The sequence below is a fragment of the Phalacrocorax aristotelis genome, chromosome 13, assembly GCF_949628215.1.
Source record: "Phalacrocorax aristotelis chromosome 13, bGulAri2.1, whole genome shotgun sequence".
NCBI lineage: Eukaryota > Metazoa > Chordata > Aves > Suliformes > Phalacrocoracidae > Phalacrocorax > Phalacrocorax aristotelis.
In genome coordinates this window covers 9,678,626-9,698,773 of record NC_134288.1, presented here as the reverse complement: position 1 = coordinate 9,698,773, position 20,148 = coordinate 9,678,626, and the positions used below count along the sequence as shown (strand labels likewise).

At 46.6% G+C, this 20,148-nt stretch overlaps 2 protein-coding genes across 4 annotated transcripts; one reads left to right on the top strand and one right to left on the bottom strand.

Moving 5' to 3' along the window:
* Positions 1 to 5,077: 5,077 nt before the first annotated feature.
* Positions 5,078 to 14,823, bottom strand: PLAGL2 (PLAG1 like zinc finger 2). Of its 3 annotated transcripts, XM_075108891.1 has the most exons (4): positions 14,731 to 14,823; positions 11,731 to 11,840; positions 9,844 to 10,239; positions 5,078 to 8,930 (listed from the first exon to the last, which is right to left on the bottom strand). In XM_075108891.1, exons 3-4 carry the CDS (start codon positions 10,104 to 10,106, stop codon positions 7,709 to 7,711), a joined length of 1,485 nt encoding a protein of 494 aa, XP_074964992.1. In that variant the 5' UTR covers positions 10,107 to 10,239; positions 11,731 to 11,840; positions 14,731 to 14,823; the 3' UTR covers positions 5,078 to 7,708. The 3 variants fall into 3 exon arrangements, with proteins under 3 accessions (XP_074964992.1, XP_074964996.1, XP_074964995.1); XM_075108895.1 differs by lacking the exons at positions 9,844 to 10,239; positions 14,731 to 14,823 and having other exon boundaries at positions 11,731 to 11,801; XM_075108894.1 differs by lacking the exons at positions 11,731 to 11,840; positions 14,731 to 14,823 and having other exon boundaries at positions 10,013 to 10,103.
* POFUT1 (protein O-fucosyltransferase 1) lies at positions 14,791 to 19,928 on the top strand. Its single transcript, XM_075108896.1, has 7 exons — positions 14,791 to 15,037; positions 15,121 to 15,242; positions 15,366 to 15,548; positions 16,148 to 16,260; positions 16,926 to 17,118; positions 17,395 to 17,637; positions 18,049 to 19,928. Exons 1-7 carry the CDS (start codon positions 14,806 to 14,808, stop codon positions 18,235 to 18,237), a joined length of 1,275 nt encoding a protein of 424 aa, XP_074964997.1. The 5' UTR covers positions 14,791 to 14,805; the 3' UTR covers positions 18,238 to 19,928.
* Positions 19,929 to 20,148: the final 220 nt, after the last annotated feature.

Here is a 20,148-nt window from a genome sequence, read left to right as displayed (position 1 = left end):
TACCTAGAAAAGTACCTGAATACTGAAAGCGGTTCTCAGCTTTTAAACCGTGTTCTGAAGACAGATTCCCCGAGAGGGCAGGATGTTCTTTGCCCTTTTTCATCTCTGTCAAGATGCTCTTTGGCTGCTGTCAGCAGATGGTTGTTGCTTAAGCATTAAGGTTTGGTTCTGGTACTGCCGTATTTGTGCGAGGCGCTGTCCTGGGGACCTGAACACGTCAGGGTTATTTGGAAGGGGGAGCAGGCTGTACTCATCTGAAATGCTCCCATACGAGCTGGTAATTTTAGTGAAACCAAGTGAACAGAACTTTCTGTCTAATTGACGTTATTCTCCTTGAGAAGAGCTAATGGTATCAGCTGTCACTACGTCCCCAGGAGGGTGTCCTTTTTGGGGTCTAATTCTTGAAAGAAACTCAGACGTCTGTGTGGATTCATGTAGGGAACTGAGTCTTTGACTTGCCTTGTGAGTCTGTCTTTACTTAAAACCAAACAAACCAAAACCCCCATTCCCCTCCAAGAAGACACCCAGGGCGGATAATTCAAATGTTTTTAATAAACAACTTCATTATAAAAAATGCTTTCAGTTTGAACTTCATTTTGCAGGACAATGAAAGAGCTAATCTTAGTGATGAACTGTACATTTCCTAATGGCACTTAAGATTTTTACAATTTAAACCCTTGTTTACAGCCCCCAAAATACTCCATTAAAAGAGGTTATTCACTGTGTAAAAGTGCTAGAAAGATTGTTTTTAGAAAAACAGTTGAGCTTTAACAATGGGAAGCTTCTGGCTTAGGCAGCTGTAGCTGCAAGAAGGGAGGTCAGGTGCTGGGCCTGTTGAGATCCAGCACAAGAAGGGACAGTGTGAACTGCAGCCCCAGTGAGAGATGCAGCATCTTTCTCATCAGCTCCCAGGGCTGAGAAAACTCAAACCCTTTCCACTACAAGGGGATATTTGCCGGCTCGGGATCAAATACTGCCCTCCGGTCAGCTGCTCCTGCAGCTTTTGACGGATGGCAGAGCTTGTGCCAGGGCAGCCCTGCCTGGGAGAGGGCTCTCAGCGTGACTCTTGGCTGCAAAGGCCATTCAGTAGCTTTTCCTCCAGCAGCAGTTTCAGAGCCTGACTGCTCCCAGGGGTAAGCCTTTACGGCTGTCTCTCTCACAACCACCCAGTTGTCAGGCCACCTCGAAGGCAGGCATCTCTAGTTTTTTGTTCAATATCCTCATTTAAGGAAAATACTGGTACAAATGTTACAAACCAACCTTTCTAAAAATAGTTTCTAGATATTAAGGATCAGTAGAGGGGGGAAAACCTGACAAGAGTCAAGGCTGAGGCACTCAGTAGGGCAAGGAAAAGTCATAAACTCAAGACAGGCTTCTAGCAAAAGTTGCGGAATCTGCCCGGTCCCAGCGCCAGCTCCGACGCGCAGGCTCGTGCACCGTTTTTCAGTTGCGTCTTGAAGCAGGGTATGCTGGTGAGTTCCGTAAGCAGAAGCTTATGTGTTACCTTCAAGTGCAAGACACTGAACTGCAGAGGAAAACAGGCTGTCGGGGCAAGTGCCAGTCTGTGATCTGTTCACCTGGATGCTAAACCAGCCAGGACCCGCGTGCTGAGTGACAGATGCTGTAGCTGTTCCTGTCCTGCAGGCTTCACGCAGAGCTGTCCCCTATTGTCTCAGTACATTGTGTGTTAGAGCTGGTTGACTGCTTGCATAGTTACTTTCAAATAAAGGCATGGTATGTGAAATAGATGGTGAGAATGAAGGTGAAGATAGCTGTTAAAATGAGATGGTTGTTTTTTAACAAGATGCTTTCATGTTGATTGTTCCCCCAACTGAAAATGAAAAGCTGACCTATTTAATAGTAATCAAAAAACATTGATTCCAGATTTCCTATTCTTTATCTTCCATAATGCCTGTAACTTCCCTTGTCACTGTGATCTCACAACAGAGGTGAGCTACCTCCATGTCATGTACATTCTTTGTGTGTAATGATATTTAGGCACTGGTGGGAAGGATTACTGCAGACCTACCTTCAACTATGAGCACACACTGAGGAAGATGCTTCAGTCTATTCCTGCAAGGCTACCTGTGCACATAATAAAATGTGCTTTAGATAGGAAAGCAAAGCGAATCACATGGTGTAGATTTGTGAGAAGCAGAATACAATCTGTTTTCAGGGTCTTGTTTTGTGATCACCAGTTCAATTTTTGCTTGACCTGTTTCTGTGGCAGTCCAAAGCATTTAGCAGCGAATGGTCTGTGTAACCGTGTGGAGACGGCTCTGGGTGCGGATCACAGAGGCACCTGCTGAGGAAGTGCCCTGGGAGAAAACTCCATACCTGGAGCTACAGAATGCCTGAAACATGCAGAAGGGTTCTTAAAGGATCCCAGTTATTCACCAGAATGAAGCGAGCACATCCCAGGGTGGGGAAAATAGCATGGACGTGAGCCCGATGCAAGTGTGCACTGTGTGGCAGGGACAGCGGAACCCAAGAGGAGTCTGCTGACACCGGAGACACACTGGTGGTAGGGGGACAGGTGAGGAACGGGAAATGGCAGTCCTGTAAGGAAGCTGCATCAGTAGTAATGGCGTGTTTCCCTGGGCAGCTTTCAGCTGCTTGGTAAGGGAGGCTCAATATTGCTGTGGCCTGTTGGGCACAGAAAGGTTGAGAGGTGCCAGCGTTGGTGATGCAAGTGAAAACACCATTTGGGTTTCCTGAGTCCTGGTCCAGCTGACTAGGCTAAACCAAACTGCCTTCTCCTACTAGGCAGGTGTCGGGCAGGATTGTATTTGGAGCTTCAGATGGCGACTCCCTTCTCTGAGAACTGGGAAAAATACAAGAAATAACTTATGAAAAAGAAGCAAATTTTGGATAAAGATGGAAACCTGTGAGGTTTTAATGAAATGGTTCTGTTCAAGGCAGTCATCCACTTCACTCTTTGGTGGCAGAATATCTACAGGGCTTGGGCAGGCAATTAACTAAAAATAGGCACCCGAGGGAGAATTCCGTGAGCCTGAGTATTCAGGATTAGAGAGGATAAGCAAGAAGGTAGGATGATGGGGAGAGCATCTTTGAAGATTTCTTTGTAAAAATTTTAATTCTAGGCAGTAGAAAATACCTCTGCAGGGTTATTCTTCCCAGATAGCAAAGGTGATGCAATGGTAAAGAAAGGAAATGGGGATTTTTCAGTGAACTGCAGGAAATCTTCCAAGCAGCTGCTATTCACCTGTCAGCAAGGAAGGAATTCAAGAACAAAGAGCTGAGCTCCCAACAAAAGTACTGAAATCATCAATCTACCAGAGGGAAAAAAGGGATTCCCACTGAAGTGACAACATTTTTCAGCATGGAGGCTAAAGAGCAGGCACTATTGTGAGACAGCTGAACAGGGTCTGTCAAAATGCTGTACGTGGATATTCTGTCAAGTGAAATTCAGTAGAAGCAAATGCAAGTTAACATGTTGTTCCCTCATACAAATGGATTTTGAGCGAGCTGTAATCCCATGAGGAAAAAGATCTTCAGATTTTCACACAGCTCTAGAAACCCAAGCCTGGGAAGGCCTGGCTACGTGAGTTAACCCTCTGCTGCCGTGGAAATGGCTTATGTATTTTCTAACAAGTGAGCTGGAATCATTCTTGTTTGTAGTGGGACATTATGTCCTTGCCCTTTTGAGACTCTAGGGTCTGATTTATCATCACTGGCATGTTCCTGTCCTTTCACAGGCTTGTGCTGTACGATTTTATATCAGTTGTCTGTGCTGTTCCTATTGGTCTTGAACACTTCCCCCAAGTCAGCCACACTTTAAAACATTTCTTCACTTAACTAAACCCTTCTGACCTATTATTTGCTGTAGTTGCTCCTCTTGGGCTCAGTCTGATGCAGATGCGCCTGGAATAAAAATATCATAATGGGGTGGTTCACAGGGCTCTCCCACTGAAGAAGTCCTTCATTTAGCACTTAAAATGCTCTACATCTTTAGTGGCTGCCTTGTACTCTGTTCGTGAGATAAGACTGTAAGGCTTCTACTAGCATAATGTTTATCACAGGTGAGTTTCATCAGTTCTGACTGGTTCATCCTCCAAGTTATCTTGCTCTGATACGGCTGATTCTTACTGTCTCAAACCTCAGTGCTTCCCTGCACCCTTGTGTCGGTGCAAGTCCAGCCTAGCTTGCTGTCTCCTGTATTTACTCAGCCTCTTTGAAAATACTGCTCTAAAATCTCCTCTCTTCCATCAAAAGCATTTTGTGCCACCCAAGATGGTTAACTTTGTATCTGTCCTGGCTGACTCACAGCACTCTCCTGTAGCTGGAGCCCCTAACTCATGGTCCTTGCTGATCGGCCAAAGAATGCCTGTATGTAACAGTAATGTTTGGTCCTGTGTTCAGGGACACTGAAGCTATGAGTCTGTTTGACATTCACCATCCTCCCCTGCAGTCTCCCATTCCCTACATTAATAATGATCTTAGGAGAGAAAGTAGCATGTTGACTTAAACATCCCTAAACCTTGATGTGGCCGAAACCTTTTTTTTGATATCACCTAACGTCTGCCATTCCCTCATGCACAAATCTCCTGCACGTGAACAACAGAACAGGTGTCCAGGCTGTGCTGCAGCTCTCATCCTCGCAGTGTGGCAACTGTATTTTACCTAGAGCTGCATTAGCTGGAGCTTGTCTAAGCTGACTTCTACTGATTTTCAAAACAGCTCAGCACCTACTTCCTAATGAATTTAGATTCCCAACTGGTGTAGTTTAGATGCTCAAAGTTTGTTCTGATGAACAGGTAAAAGTTGTTTGCTAACCAGCTTCAGGAAATAGTTTTTCTAATGAATTGCATACTTAGTATTTCAAATGGAAGTAGCCTCATTAGTTTTAGACTGGCTGACAAAATCCTTGCAGGTTATAAGCTCTGTTGTGGAATGGGAACTTTGACTCCATTTTCCAGTGCAAATACCTGGTATTGGCTCCAGCGTGTGGTCTCTGGACATGCTCCCTTTGCTGGTTTAAACTTCCTTTCATTGACAAATGTTATTGCGATTCTGCTTGTTAGAATAGCTGTGGAAAGCAAATCACACATGCAAATAATAGCAAAATGAATTCCATTTATTCTTTGACAGACTACTGGTAGGAAAAAGATGCCTGGCTCTAAGTTTAGCTACCACTGCTAAAGGAATTCCAGTGATGACATCTGTTCAGAGTACAATGCAGGCAAAAAGCAAGAAAGCTGAATGTTCTGAAATAGAAGAAGGTGTACGATGGCATTGCATAAATCTGATAATCCTCACTTGCAGTAAGGGATCAGTTCTGACTATTTCTTAAAAAAAATCCTCCCAACTTGAGACAGGGATAAGGCTTGCATATAATTGATAACAGTGTGAAAATCTTTAATTTGCAAAGAGAAAAGCAACAGAAGACAGGCCTGAGGTATTCAGTGACGGTAAACAGAAGACTAGCTGAAATGCCCTATTTACCTTTTCTATGTTAGAGAACAAGAAGGCACTCGTTGAACTTTGAAAGGCAACATTTTACAGTGGAGAAAAGGAAGTACTGCATTTAACTCAGGGAGATCATGGCCACAGGATATTGCCGAGGTAAATAAATCTTATATTACATTTTGATACAAAAGTATTATTTGCAGCATTGCTGGCTAACCTAAAATAACTGATCTATGTTTCGGTGAATCAATGGATCACTAAACAGTCATTCTGGGAAGAAGTACTAAACTAAATTAAAAATAAAATTCTTGAGTAAAATGGAAGGGGGACAAGCCTATGAACAAACAAGGCACGGCTAATGTCACGCTGTGGGATGAATGGCTCAGCAAAAAGTAATACGCATCGACTGAAATGGATGTACTCTGGGGAGGTGAGGGAGGACAGCATCTGGCTTCACTGAAGGAGCTGAGATAACAGAGTAGAGGTAGATTTTGCATTTTCTAGATTTATGGAGAACAATATTGACAGATTTCCTGGTTTATATTGGCCTACAATGGTTCCTCCATGCTAAAGTATGAAGATCTGCATGTCTATATTCATGAACATGCATCAACATATAGTGAGATCGACCTCTGTATGTTACCATCTGCAGTACAAGTGCCCAGGAAAATGAGAGCAGGAGATGACACAGATGCTAAATGACATCAGCAGCTGGCTGCTGCTTCACAGTGTAACTCTTCTGCCCTCAGCAGGTAAGACAGTCCATGCAAGAATTTAAGAGGTGAGGCAGGGAGCAGGGGAAGCAGGACTTTAACTTCAGGAGACAAAGCTCGAGAAGGAGAGAACAAAAAGGCCAGTGGAACCAAATCCTAAGTGAAAGGGTGACTGCAGGCCCAAACCCTCAGCGTTTTGTTAGAACTCTTAGTGTTGGGGAAAATGCTTCAAATACACTGATAGAGTGTACATGAAGCTGGGACCAATTTTTCCTCCTGATTCCTGGATATTATCACCCTAGGACAGAGGTAAAAATATATCTCTTGAGACTGCTTCATGGATAAGCCAAAAGGGTACTGACCTCACTGAACTGTTGTAAAAAAAAAAAAAAAAGGGCAAAAAACCAACAAACCCCAAACCAAAAGCCTAGAAACACATACTCTGTTCCTCATCTCAAGGGAACCTACGGAACAGGGCTCTGCAGCCTGATCTCATCCATGCCTCGAACAACAGTACTCAGCACTGCTGGCCCTGGGCTCCTAACTTAGCTTTTTCACACGCTTTGGTTTACAGAACAGATGCATGATCTGTTTGCCTGTGGAAGATATTTAGAAGGGCTCTGCATATACCACAAAGCCAAGCTAAGTTGTTAGAGCTGTTCCATCCCCTTGACACGTGGATAGCCAGAGATAAAAACGCAGGAAGCTGCTGCCTACAGTGGCAGAGGCTAAAGTGGTCCAAAAAGCAGTGTATTTCCCCATGGGGGAAGAACATGATAAGTGAAGAGAAATCAGTGCAACCTGACTTCGTTGTGTAAACAGTGTTGTAGCTACACCAGATATAAATCCAGTGTATTCTGGTGCCTCCTCTTTCTGTGATGGTGGAAACAAGATTTGTGTTGTGTAAACAATGTTCACTGTAACAAGTTTAACCTAACAGCTCCGCAAAGAAGAATGAGGCGATGTCTCTGAATTCACTATGTAAACGGTCTTGTTGCTTAACACTGATGTGGAGTAACCTGTATTCGGTGGAGTAAGCTGTATTAGGTGATGGGATGAGAGGTAGTGAGGAAGGACAGCCTCTTCCCCGTTGGCTTCATACAGAGCAGGTATCCTGACTTCTCCTCCTTCTCCATGTGGAGGTGTTGGCTGTTTTGCCAGAACTGCAGTGTGATAACATGAAATGGAAGCTGGACTCTTCAAAAGTTTAGCCCAAGGTGAAAGAGTCTCAACTCCTTCTCAGGGACAGTCCCCTCCCAAAGAGGAACATAGCTCCAGGATCTCAGGGAAGGTCAGTGCTAAGCGCAGCTCCTGATTCACAGATTAAAAATTAGATAAAATATATCCAGTCTATTAGCCGAAATCTTTTTGCTGTACAGGACTGGGACTTGCATGGGGATATCTGCTGTTCCAGTCTACAAGTGCTCCCTCCAGAGATCAGACCCCTCCTGTCTGAAACAGCTTTGCAAAGCTTTCACACCCAAAAGGGAAGTAAGAGTTGTGCGTTTTTAAGGCTCTTCACAAAAGGGTGACTGAAAGATCTGTTCTCCAGTGCTATTTTCAGCTTATTGGAATGCCTGGTGGAAACGTGGCAGCGTGGTTGTGCTCAAGCTGGAGGTGAAGACAGGGGGCAATGAATGAAGAGGCCCAAAGTTCAGTGAGGCCCCAGCTCCAGGAGATTCTTGAGGTTGGTGTTGCAAAGTGGTAAGCAGTGGCTGTGTCTCCCCCTGTGAGTAGCCCATGACCAATCCCCCTGATGATACAGGTGGATTGCAAGGAGGAAGATTTAGGGGGAGGAAGCCAAGAAGATGAGAAAAGTCCATGTTAGCAGCACAGAGAGCCTCTGAAAGGTTAGCAGGGCTCTTGGAAAGCAAAGCCTCATCCAGGGGGGGCGGCTGAGGCGAAGAGGACTGAGGCTCACCAGATGAGAGAGACAGGCTGCCAGGGAAGTCTGACAAAAAGCTGTCCACCTCTACTTTGGGTAGTTTCTCAGGCAAATATGAGGTAGATCCAAGCTGATACTTTGGAGGAGGTTGCGGTGGGGAGGAGATGGGAGAAGAAGACTCCAGAGGATAGCTCATTCCCATTGGAAGAGAATTAGGAACCAAAGAATGGGGCATCCCTGAGCTTGGCATGGTTTGGAGATGTGTGCTGTACATGCCCACAGGCAGCATGCCAGGGAAGCTCTTACCACCTATCATGTCTCTGGATGCCATACACAGGACAGGACTCAGCTCTTCTTTCACTGCGACAGATGAGCTGCAGCTTAGGAGACCCAGCATGTCAACTGGCTCAGTCTTAATCTTCAGCAGTTCCTGGGAGTGGCTTTTCTTCATGTGCCTAGTCAGATGATCTTTCCGCCCAAACCTCTGAGCACAGTACTGGCACAAGAAGTCCTTCCGACCCGTGTGCACTACCAAGTGTCTCCGCACATCTTTCCGGGTGTAGAAGCGCCTATCACAGTGGTCACATGGATGCTTCTTTTCCTTCGCTCCACCAGAAGCCCGCCTAGAATGAGCTTTGAGGTGCTCCAGCAGGACTTGGGTATTTTCAAATGTTTGGAGGCATACCTTGCAGCTGAGATCACCACTGGCAGCTGCGTGCATGGCCAGATGTCGCCTGAAGCCGAGTTTTGTGTTGTAGTTCTTGCCACATTCAGGACAGTGGAGGGCCTCCTTGTTGGGATCATGGGTCTGGAGGTGGTTGCGAAGGTGATCTTTCCGGTGAAACATCTTCTCGCAGTACATACACTGATGAGGCTTCTGAGCAGAGTGTGTGGCCATATGCCTTTTGGGAGAAAAGGGGGAAAGTTTAGACTAGTGTCCAACCCACTACTTTAAAATTTTCCTTATGTTCTACACTTTATGCCACAAAAACCCCAGATTGCATTTTATCACCACTAAAGGATGCTGCCCTGACAGCCTGGGCAGCAGGGACTCTCCGGGTACAAAAGCACAACATTTCAAGCAACAGAGTCTGTCTCAGCAGTGCCCATCCACCATAAAATGCATCACCTCCGCACAGGTACACTTCAGTCGTCTACTTAGCTCCTGTTGTCTCTGTTGAGGCTAGCAAAGGGGGAAATGACAAAGAAAACCATAGTAGTTTATGACAAGAAATGCTTATCTGCTGGTGAGACAGCTTTATTTCATTAGAAGGCATCAGACTGTGGCAAGGTCTGTTGACAGCCACCATGGACTGATTTCACCTTGGTATCTTATACTCTCTGACACTGCGGTTCATCTAGTTTCAAGTTCCTAGTGATCATATAATTTAATTATTCTCTGCTACATTTCAGGACATAAATAGGAACTCTACTTCCTCATGCTAGAACAATAGCTGCTTTAGAAATATTCCTATGATTAAAGTTAGAGGTAGGGCTTATGAAATGTGAATGCTATTCTTGCTTCTCATTTTGTTTTTTAATGTGTGAACTTCATTTTCTCCTTCAATTTCCTCCTCAGTAAAATAGAAAACAGCTTGAGCTCAGGATAAAGTATTATCTGAGGTTCTCTGGAAGGCACTTAAAGAGATGCAAAGTATGGCAACGTCTGGGACTCAACTGCTTTGCGAAGGAAACAAGGGCATTCCCCCTCCTCCACCTTCTCAGAAATTCTAGCAAAAAAACACGACAGAGGGGTTTTCCCCGCCGTTCTGGTAGGGGAGCACTGTTCAGCAGGGGCACTTGGCAGTTACCTACCTATATAGCTTGTACTTAGAAGCAAAGGCTTTGCCACAGTGCAGCTGAGGGCAGTTGTATGGTCTCTGCTCAGTGTGAGAAAGCGTGTGAGTTCTCAGCTTGTCCACATTAGTGAAGGAGGTCTCTGATATTTCACATTGGCATTTTCCCTGACTTTCAGTCTCTTCACCTCTTGGTCTGGGGGCTAATTTCCAGCCTGCCTCTTCCTCCTCCTGCTTTGCATCTTGAATCCAGTTGGGAACACTAGGAAAAAATGCCGTCATGGCAGGTCTAGTAGAACATGGCCATGTCAAGCAGAACTCGAGCCTGCAGGTGTCTTGTCGTGATGTCGTCCTGGTGCAGTTTTCTGTTGGAACCCTCTGTGACCAACCTGCTTTAATAGCAAAACATCTTCATCTGAAATCACAGAAGGGTTGGTGTTAAGACACCGCATCCTTCACCTGTGCACACAAATGTGTGAGCGTTCAACAAGCATTATAAACATGTGAAGATGTGTGTTCACAGACATGGGAAACTCCCATCTCCAGAATGTTTTGTTCTTTTCTCCCTTAACACCTGATACCTGAATAAAATTACGTTAAACTTATTCTGAATTGCATTTCTGCAACTCTTAAGAGCCAATGTTACCTGTTACATGTGTTTTCTCCCGTAATATTGTAGATAGGTGTCTCTTTGTAGCTCTACCTACCTCACCTTTCCCTGTGTGTTTTGTGGATCTCTTCTCATCCCCTTTTTTCATGTTCTTCATAGTCTATTCTCACTTGCTCTTGACCTTTGCATACATGGAATTCCCTTCTAGAGCTTCTCAGAGAAACTAAGGTTCTCTTGTATTTTTTTTAATCTACTTTGCTACCAACCTGGTGCACTGGTAAGACCATCTCCTAGCAAACCAATGTGGATTACCACACATGGGTCAAAAGGGCTGGGAAGAAAACTTGCCCTTATCAGCAACATCACACCTTTTTCAGGAAGGCAACAGATGCAGCTTCTCTTCAGGGTGTGGTTACTCATATTTTCACTTTTCTAATGTGGGGCAGATTCTGCCTCTCTGGATTAGCAAGTTTTCTACAGCAATGAGCATTTTTTTCTTTTTATACTTTCATCCATTGATAATGGAAGCTCAAACTGTTTCCTGTTCAACAAAACATACCTCCTGTATCCTCTGCTGGCTTTCACGTTGATGAAAATGTACGTTAATCTCTCTTAGCATGTTTTTCTTCAGTTGCCTTTACCTTGTTAGTAAAGTACAACATTTTTACACGGTTCTACCAACATCTAAACTGGTAAACAGTTAGCTGAAATAAAAACCTCAGAAAAATATCTCTCACTGAATTTAGCTGCCTAAGAAACTCTTCTTAAAATAGCATCAAACCCTCAAGCTCTTTCTCACTCCATGATTGCTTCAGAGGGAGGAACTTCCTGCCTGCACATCAACACGAGTGCCAGTTGTGGGCAGGATGTGCAACTACGAGGGAACTAACCAACCCCCATTAAGAAGGTGCACCGCGAAACGTTATGAATAGCTGAAATAACAATAACTGTAACTACACCATCGCTCACAATGCCATGAATGGTTCCCTCAGGATGGAAAACGCCAGGGAACGGGACAACTCCAAGAAAAAGTGTCACTATGAGGTTTGGAAACGTCCATTAAGAACAGAATTTGGTTTTGTACAGGCTGAATCTACTCAGGCAGAGCAGAACAATAAAGGACTAGAACTGCTGAGGTGACACTTTGGTACAACCCAGTGTGATGTGACAGCGGCTCCTACCCCTCAAGGTGCAGGAGTCCTGCGGTTCAGAGCAGTCTTCCTCTGTAGGTGTCTAAGACTCTGAATATTTCACCTCTGTATGAGATGTGTGCCGGAAAAGATAAGTGTTCTCTACCTCCTGCTTCAGAGCTGTGCACACGTTCTGGGAGCCTCTGCCAGTTTTGCCACGTAGTTGCTTCTTTCCCTCTGAACAAGCTCAGCCATCTGTGCCAGTTTCAAAGCTACCTGAAAGAAGACAGAGTTTGAATTTCACTGTCTTTAATAGTAAGGCACATAAACTACCCATCACCTCCAGAGCAGAAATCCAAATCCAAATTAGTTAAGACATGATAATTTCTGTAATTGATTATTGTAAAAATTCATCAGCTTTCCTGTAAAAATTTAAGGTTCTAGCAAGAAAAAAGGACTCTACCTATTTGGGTCTGTTTCTAAGTCTAAATGCATGTGGTAGGACACTGACAGTAAGGAAGAAAAAACAAGATGAGGGTTTTGCATAGTATTAGGGAAACACAGTAGCAGTGGAAGGTGAACAACATAGTTCATGCTTGGCTACAAAATTCTCTGCATGATCTACACATTTACATTTTTAAAAACTCATTCACTTTCTTAGTAGCATTTCCGCAAAGAATGTTTCCAAAGTGCTCCCTATTCACTGTAACTTTGTAGCCAACAGAGAGGAACTGTCTCGAAACACTTCACCCACACCTGTTCAGAGAACATCTTGTACATCACAGCCTTGGTACCGGCACTGGGAGACCTGGTTATCTTGGAAAGTTTTGTACTAGTGCTGAAAATATGTGCCTAGCCTATGCAGCTCCAGAAAGGTCAGATAAGTCGGTTACAGAAAGCAGATAAATCCCATCACCAGATAAATCCTCCCCTACTTCAGTTCTACAAAGGTTGAGAGGTTGGCAGTGTGAACACAGAGCTGGAAAAAAAACACGATCCACCCAAGAGCTGGATTCCCACTGGCTGCCAACTTATATGAACTATTTCATTACTACAGTCATAAGGTTTGTGCAAATTCAAGCTATAAGAGCTCATCTAAGCAGATGGATCGTTTGCTACCCATGAGATTCCAGCCACTTGTCATTGCACAGAAAACAATGAGGTAGGTCTGAGTTGGTACATAGTAAAAAAAGCTCTCAGCTTCACAGAAAGTCCCTGGGATAGAGTCCGGCACCTGCTTTGACACTTTGTTCCACTGTTTAATACTTCTCAAAGTATCATTCAATGATACAGCATTTCTGCAGAGTTTCTGCCCCTCAAAGTCACTCCTGTGACACAGAACACCATTCCTTGGCTGCGCGGGAAAACCTTGTGACCAAGGCTGGGAACCAGATCAGGGAGCTGCCTGGGTTAAAAATAATCATGAAAAAATAAAAAAGGAGCCTGAATGAATTCTCTGACAGGACAAACAGCAAAACTGTCATGCAGTGGCAGGGACAGGGGGCCTGACAGGCTGCCTGACCAGCCCCTGCATTGTGGAGCTGCGGTTTCTCTTTTCTAGAGGACATTTCTTGTGACTGATTTGTATCTGTCTGTCCTTGGCTTCTACCTGCTGAGTCCTGCTGTGCCTCTGCTAAGGAGCTGCTCTAGTACTGTTGCTTTTCTTCCTGCAGGGACAGAAAAGCTGGCCTCAGGACTCCTGCATGTCCCCTCAGTCCTCACCACCAGCTGCTACACTGCAATGGCCTGGATGTTTCACAGCTGGACACTGGTGTGGCTGAAGTACCCCACTCAGATGAAAAGTAATTTCTTTTTAATTTTTCCCTCCCCCAGCCAGATCAGTCCCCCACTCAGGTTTGCTAAGCTATTTTAAGTTATTAAAGCTTAAATTTGCGCAACAGAAGGTACCAGCTACGTGGCAGAAGGCAGAGGCCAGGATCCACGACAGGCACTCAGCCTCAGCGCGGTGTCGTGCCTCAGACCCAGCTTCTGCAGCGATCCCAGCTGCAGCATCAGGCCTGGCACCAGCCCGCCTGGGGCGTGGGTGCGCTCACGCATTTATTTTCTTTCCTACATGACGACCAATGACCATAACTCCTTAAACCGCTGCAGCAATGTCCCTCAGAGCAAGTCTTTCAAAGCCCCCATGCAGCATAACAAAATCACCCCCTACTTTCCTTACAGTGTTCTGATCAAGCCCAGCTCCAACTGCTGACTACAAGGCTCTGCTTCCAGTCCTTGGATCACTTTTGTGACTTTTCTACATCCTCTACCATTTTCCAATATCGAGTTTTTTTCATTTTCAGGGAGGAAGAGCGGATACCAGACCTAGATGCACAGTACCAGCCTTACCAATGACACACCTGGATGTAAAAATCACTCTCCCACACATTGACCGACAGTCACGAACACCAACTCACGTGTCATTAGATTCCCTGATTTCCCCTAGGAAAACCATTACTTTCTTGAAGTGACTTCGGCCGTTTCTAGATATGTAGTTTTTACATCCAAACAGGTTCATTTTTCTAGTTGAGCAGCTCAAGCCTCAGTATGTTTCCCCCACTTGATCACCTACAGGTTTTGGTAAAACTTCGTGTAAAGTTTGCATTTACTTTTAAAGCCCAGGGAAAAGCTGCTCCACCTTTCCCATAGGATGTAACCGGACACGCCATTCCCTAAGGATGATTTTCCCACATCCTTTTCACCCTCTGCTTCCCTGACACGACATCAGCCAACTTTTAAAAGCCCAAACCCCTTCCCTGCACCACCGGGAAAGCCCCAAAAACCAACGTAACTCCTGGATGATTTACCTATGCTACGAAGAACCCGCTTTTTCTCACTCACCCAGCCCCAAAGCGGTTGCAAAGCCCCCAGGGCAGAGCGCGGCCGTGCCGTTTTCACCGGCAGGGAAACAGGAGCCACCCCCATCCCCGGGGAAGGGTCGGCGGCCGGTGCCGGGGAGCACATGTGCCGGCTCCCCCCTCCCGTTACCATGGCGCAGCCCTGAGGGGAGGGAGGGGGAGAGGCGGGCCCGGCCTATGTCCCCCCTTCCTCTTCCTCCTCCTCCCACGCCCCCCCTCCCCTGAGGGGACCCCGCCGCCGAGGGGAGGGTGTCGCCGCCGTGACGCCGCCCCTCGCCCTCGCCCCCGCCTCCCCCCGAACTCACCCCGTTCCCCCGGGCCCCGCCGGGCGCGGCTCCGGCCCAGGCCGCGGCGGCCCCATTGTGCGGGGCATTGTGGGAATGACGTCACTCTCCCGCTTCCGCCTCGATGGTGGCCGCTTCTCGCTAGAGAAGCCGTTCCGGCGGGACCCGGGGCATGCCGGGATGGGGCCGCCTTTCCTTGACCTCCGCCAGGCCATCATGGCGGCTCCGCCGCCGTTCGTTGTCCTTCTCTTCTCGGTGATGGCGGCGGCAGGCGGCGCAGCGCCTGTGTGGGACGCGGCCGGTTACCTGCTCTACTGTCCCTGCATGGGTGAGACATTCCCGCCGCGGAGGCCCCGGCGCGGAGCCCCCAGTGGAGCCCCCAGCTGAGCCCCACTCTCGCCCCTCTCGCAGGCCGGTTCGGGAACCAGGCCGAACACTTCCTCGGCGCCCTGGCCTTCGCCCGAGCCCTCAACCGGACCCTGGCCGTGCCGCCGTGGATCGAGTATCGCCACCACCGCCCGCCCTACACCAACGTGAGCCCCCGGCGGCGGGCGGGGAGGGGGCGGCGGGCCGGGGTCCGGCCTCTCCCCGCGGGGACGCGGGCCGCGGGGGAAGGCTCCGCGACCCGGGGCTGAGGTGGTTCCTGTTGTCCCCAGCTCCACGTCCCCTACACGGAGTACTTCAGGCTGGATCCGCTCCTGCGCTACCACCGCGTCCTCAGCCTGGAGGACTTCATGGAGAAGCTGGCGCCCGTTCACTGGCCTCCTGGCAAGCGGGTGGCTTACTGCTTCGAAGCGGCAGCTCAGAGAAGTGCTGACAAAAGCACCTGTCCCATGAAGGTGAGTTCCTCCCGTCCCCCCGGGTGCTGTGTAATTCTGCTGCTGTTCTAAAAGGAATGACTGACCTGGTCTGGTCGCCGTTTATTTGCAAATTTAAGAGTTATCCACCCCAATCCTCATGGTGTTCCTTTCACCGCTTATCTGTGTGGCCTGCTGCGCCTTCCTGCCTTTCTTTGTCAGCAAATGCTTGCGTTTCAGGAAGATGGTCTACGAAAGTAGGTTTTATCACTTCAGAGTTGATTGTGACTGTAAGGAGAAGGGATCTGTAACAACAAAGCTGATCTCCTACTGGTTTCTGCCCATTTCGTGTCTGTGGTACAATTGTCCAGCTGGTTTTAAGGCAACCTATTTTAAATACAAGTTTCGAGAGCTGTGCCATTCTTTTAAGACAGCCTTTGCATTAGTTCTCAGTTAACTTTCCTTGATGTGTTTCACTCTCTCCTGTCTGTGGAGCTGATATGTGACAAACAGGCTGTTGTATTTGGTCTGCTTTCTTCCTGTAACAGAAAAACTCTTCAACTTGGCACCCCGGGATCTCGCTAGGCCTGCCTTTCAGGCTCTGCATGTGGACTGAATGAACACTCGTTGTTCCTTTACAGGATGGAAATCCATTTGGTCCCTTCTGGGATCAGTTCCAAGTGAATTTTGATAAGTCTGAGCTCTTCAAGGGAATCTCCTTTAGTTCTGCGTACAAGGACCATTGGATCCAAAGGTAGCGAGATGGAAAAGTGCTGGTATGATACTGTAGGATAACTCACAAAAACAGTTGTGCTAGTCGCTATATAAAGCCTTTGCATTTTGGGGGAGAGATTGAAGTGGTTAGTTAGCAAAAAATCTTAATGCTTTTTCATTAAATATTCACTGCACAATATCTTCCTGTGAGCTCTGTTAGGCTGATTGATTTCTGAGCCAGTAATGTTGAGTTACAGTATTTATTGATTACATATGTAATTATTCTTCAAAAATAATTTGGTTCTCACTTGCTGATTGTGAACTGTGTTTTGCTGCTTACCTTATGTTTTCAGAGTCACTTTAGTTGTATCAGTGCGTTTGGGTGACAGAATTGCTCTAGTCTGGGGTGAAAACCTACCTAAGCTCTCATTGCTACACGTGTGAGATTATTCTCTTTTGTCTGCCAAATAATATTAATCCATTTATTACCCGGTCTGAGGGTAAAACACAATACCTGAGTTTTGCTTCAGTGTTCTGTTCATGTGGCAAAATAGTTAAAATTCATCCTGGGTAAATTTGGAGCAATAGATGCTGTGTATTTCAGGCTGTTCATAGTTTCCATTCTAACCTTGAACCGAGGTCTTTGTGCAAGACGATGTATGCGAGATTATGTCATGTTTCAGTCTGCTGGGTTTTTTTCTGTAGGTTTCCACCATCTGAGCATCCTGTACTCGCTTTACCTGGAGCTCCGGCCCAGTTCCCAGTCTTGGAGGAGCACCGCCCCCTCCATAAGTATATTGTGTGGTCTGAGGAAATGGTGAAGAAAGGAGAAGCCTACATTAATTCTCTGCTGGTCAGGCCCTACGTAGGAATTCATCTGAGGATTGGCTCAGACTGGGTACGGTTCCAGTGTGAGGCTGGTTACAGTAGCCTGTGCCATTGCTACAGACTGGTGGATGACGCTCTGTGGAAGAAGCTGCCTGAAGAGGAGCTGTGCTTCTGGGGTGGCAGCCCAAACCCTGTTGGCATTCAGTAACCCGCTGTGCGTTAGCCATGCTGTTGGGATTCCCCTTCTGAACAGGCTGTAACGCTGCTGGCAGAGGTGGGGGATGTGGTGGTGTTTTGTCACACTTGCCGTTTAAACTTGCTATTTTCTCTTTTCTGCTTTCAATAGAAAAATGCTTGCAATATGTTAAAGGACGGGACGGCCGGGCCACACTTCATGGCTTCACCTCAGTGCGTGGGCTACGACCGCAGTGCTGCGGTCCCCCTTACCATGGACATGTGCCTGCCAGACCTCAGAGAGATCAAGCGTGCTCTCAAGCTCTGGGTGAAAAAGACAGAAGCTAAATCTGTTTATATCGCTACTGATTCTGAGCCCTACACAACGGAAATACAGCAATTCTTCCAAGGAAAGGTAAGTCTGTCAGGAACCTGTCTGGCAGGGGTACTTTAATAAAAAACTTCCTTGGATTCTGGCCCGTTGCTGCCACGGACAGCAGGCAGGCAGTTGTGTAATACATTATTCACAGACAAATATTGGTATCTCAAAGTAAATTTTGCTCATAGCAATAAGAATGATACTGAAAAACTCTTCCTTTCCTAGAGGTTGAAGAGCATTATCCTGCACGGTAGTAAATTTCTCCTTGAAAAAGACTTCAAGTAGATAAACCTATGTTTTGACATTTATTTATAAATGAGTTCATAAGGCAACTTAAGACAGAATCCACTCTTTTTGTTGCATAGTCCAATTTCTAGTATTGTGCCAAGGCATTTGGATTGTAATAATAGATGACTGGATTCATGTGCTTTCCTTCTTTCCCTGCAGATCAAGGTTGTTAGCTTGCAGCCAGAAGTGCCGCAGATTGATTTGTACATTCTTGGCCAGTCCGATCATTTTATTGGGAACTGTGTCTCTTCGTTTACTGCCTTTGTGAAACGAGAGCGTGATGTGCATGGAAAGCCCTCTTCATTTTTTGGCATGGACCACCCACCAAGATTACGGGATGAATTCTGACCAAAAGAGGAATGGGTTCCATAGTTCTCAGGGATCTGAGCTTGGTGCTGTGCCGAGGGACCACTCGGTGCTAACAGTGTTCTCCTGCCTGCAGAGCACACTGCCAGGTGGCCGCACACCTGCTTCGGCCCTATGACACTCTTCGCAGTCACTTCCAGACTTCTCTGCTTGACTTCTCCTGTGTTTCCAGCATGAGGTCAGACAGAAAAGAAATTTTAAATCAAGTAGTTTATAGGAAACTATAAACTATATATAGTTTTTAAGATGTAGTTTATATAGCCCTCCGTTCTCACTATTTGGGGTTCACCAGCAATTGTGATGAAGCAGCGGCTCAGATTTCCTCTTCTTTTTTTTTTTTCTGTTAAATTTAAATTTTACCTTGTGAAACTTCTTGTCCAAAACTGACCATAAGCTCTTTTTAAGTGCAAAGTATTGTCAGGGATGTCACGGTCCCTGAAAAGGGAGTGCAAGGTAAAGCTCAGGACTGGAAATGAGCTCTGGGTTTTATCGAGTACTGCTGTTGCCTTACTAGACCCGTGTCACCTCAGTGCCTGTTTCCATTCCCCTGTTGAAAGAGATTTCATACCTGCTTCACAGCAGTGCTGAGGGCACCTGGATCTCTTTGGTGCTAGAGCAGCACAGTGGGGGCATGTTTTAACATGGCAGCTGCCTCTTCAGCCTGTCTTTGTGTGAACTGCTGGGGAGAAGGCATTTGCAGGGACACAGCTGATAGATCTTTCATAGCCTGTTGAGAGCTGGAGATTTAGGGCTTGTAGCGTTGTAGCTGTTGATGTCAGGCGGAGGTAGAAATGGAAATGGTTTTGAGCTAAGACTTTTAGAGTAGCCGTAGTGGGGTTGGTGTACGTCGTACTTAGGTCTGTGTTAGTGGGTTTGGGTTTTTTGTTTGTTTTTGTACTTCGTGAAATAACCTCTCTGACAACACAACCCTTGTCTGTGGGGGTAGCTTCCGGTGGAGAGAACTGTGGAAACTGTTGGCTGAGGGGGAAACAGCAGCCCAGACCCCTCCGTTTGGCCCAGTACAGTTTAGTGCTGGGAACACTGATAATCCCCATGTGGTGAGACTCAACTTGACCAATGTCTTTTGGTACTCATGTGACTTTAATTGTATTTTGTTTTATCCAAAGACCGAGTACAGAACTTACTGCTCCTTTTTTAATAAGTGACACTGAGGTGAGTCGGTGGTACCAGGGCTGGCTGCCTCTAGTGCTCTGCTATGGTCTAAACAATATTGCCTCAGAGCATTTACTGGGGTTTAACTCTAAATGTCTTTTTGGTAGTGGGTTTTTCCCTCCTTGGAAATGTTCCTGATCTTTGAAGGACTTTGAAGGCTCAAGGGAGTGAGCAGAAGAGGGATAAGTGAGAAGGTACCCCAAGTGTCAGGGTGGCAAAGACTTGTCTCTTGTTTCCTCACTGCTGGCTTCCAGAAATTTGTGGGATTCGGTGATTTTGGGGTCGCTGAGCGTGGAGCTGGGCGGCCAGACATCTGCATGCGTCTTTGTATTTCACTTAGCTTGGTGATCTTGGATGATGCCGTCAGGGCGGCCTCGCCTCACTACAGAGGGAGGGCAGCCTTTCCGCAGGGTATTGGGAAGACGGTGTATGAAAAGAATTTTTTTAAAAAAAAAAAAAAGGTATTTTTTGTAATTAATAAACACTTGATTTTGTATTCACTCGTAGTGCATGGAAATTCCTTCCTCCGTCGCCATGTTCCCGGCTCAGCATCCCGCGAAGCGCCGGCACCTTCTCCGGCCCTGCAGCAGGGCTGGGCACGGTGCTCCCGGCCCCTCCCAGGCTCCGGTTGGGGCAAAAAACCGGGATTTTGGGGGTTCTGGGAGCGGGAGGTGCAGGGGGTGATGGGGGGGAGCGGCGGCCCCTTTGTCCTGGCTCCAT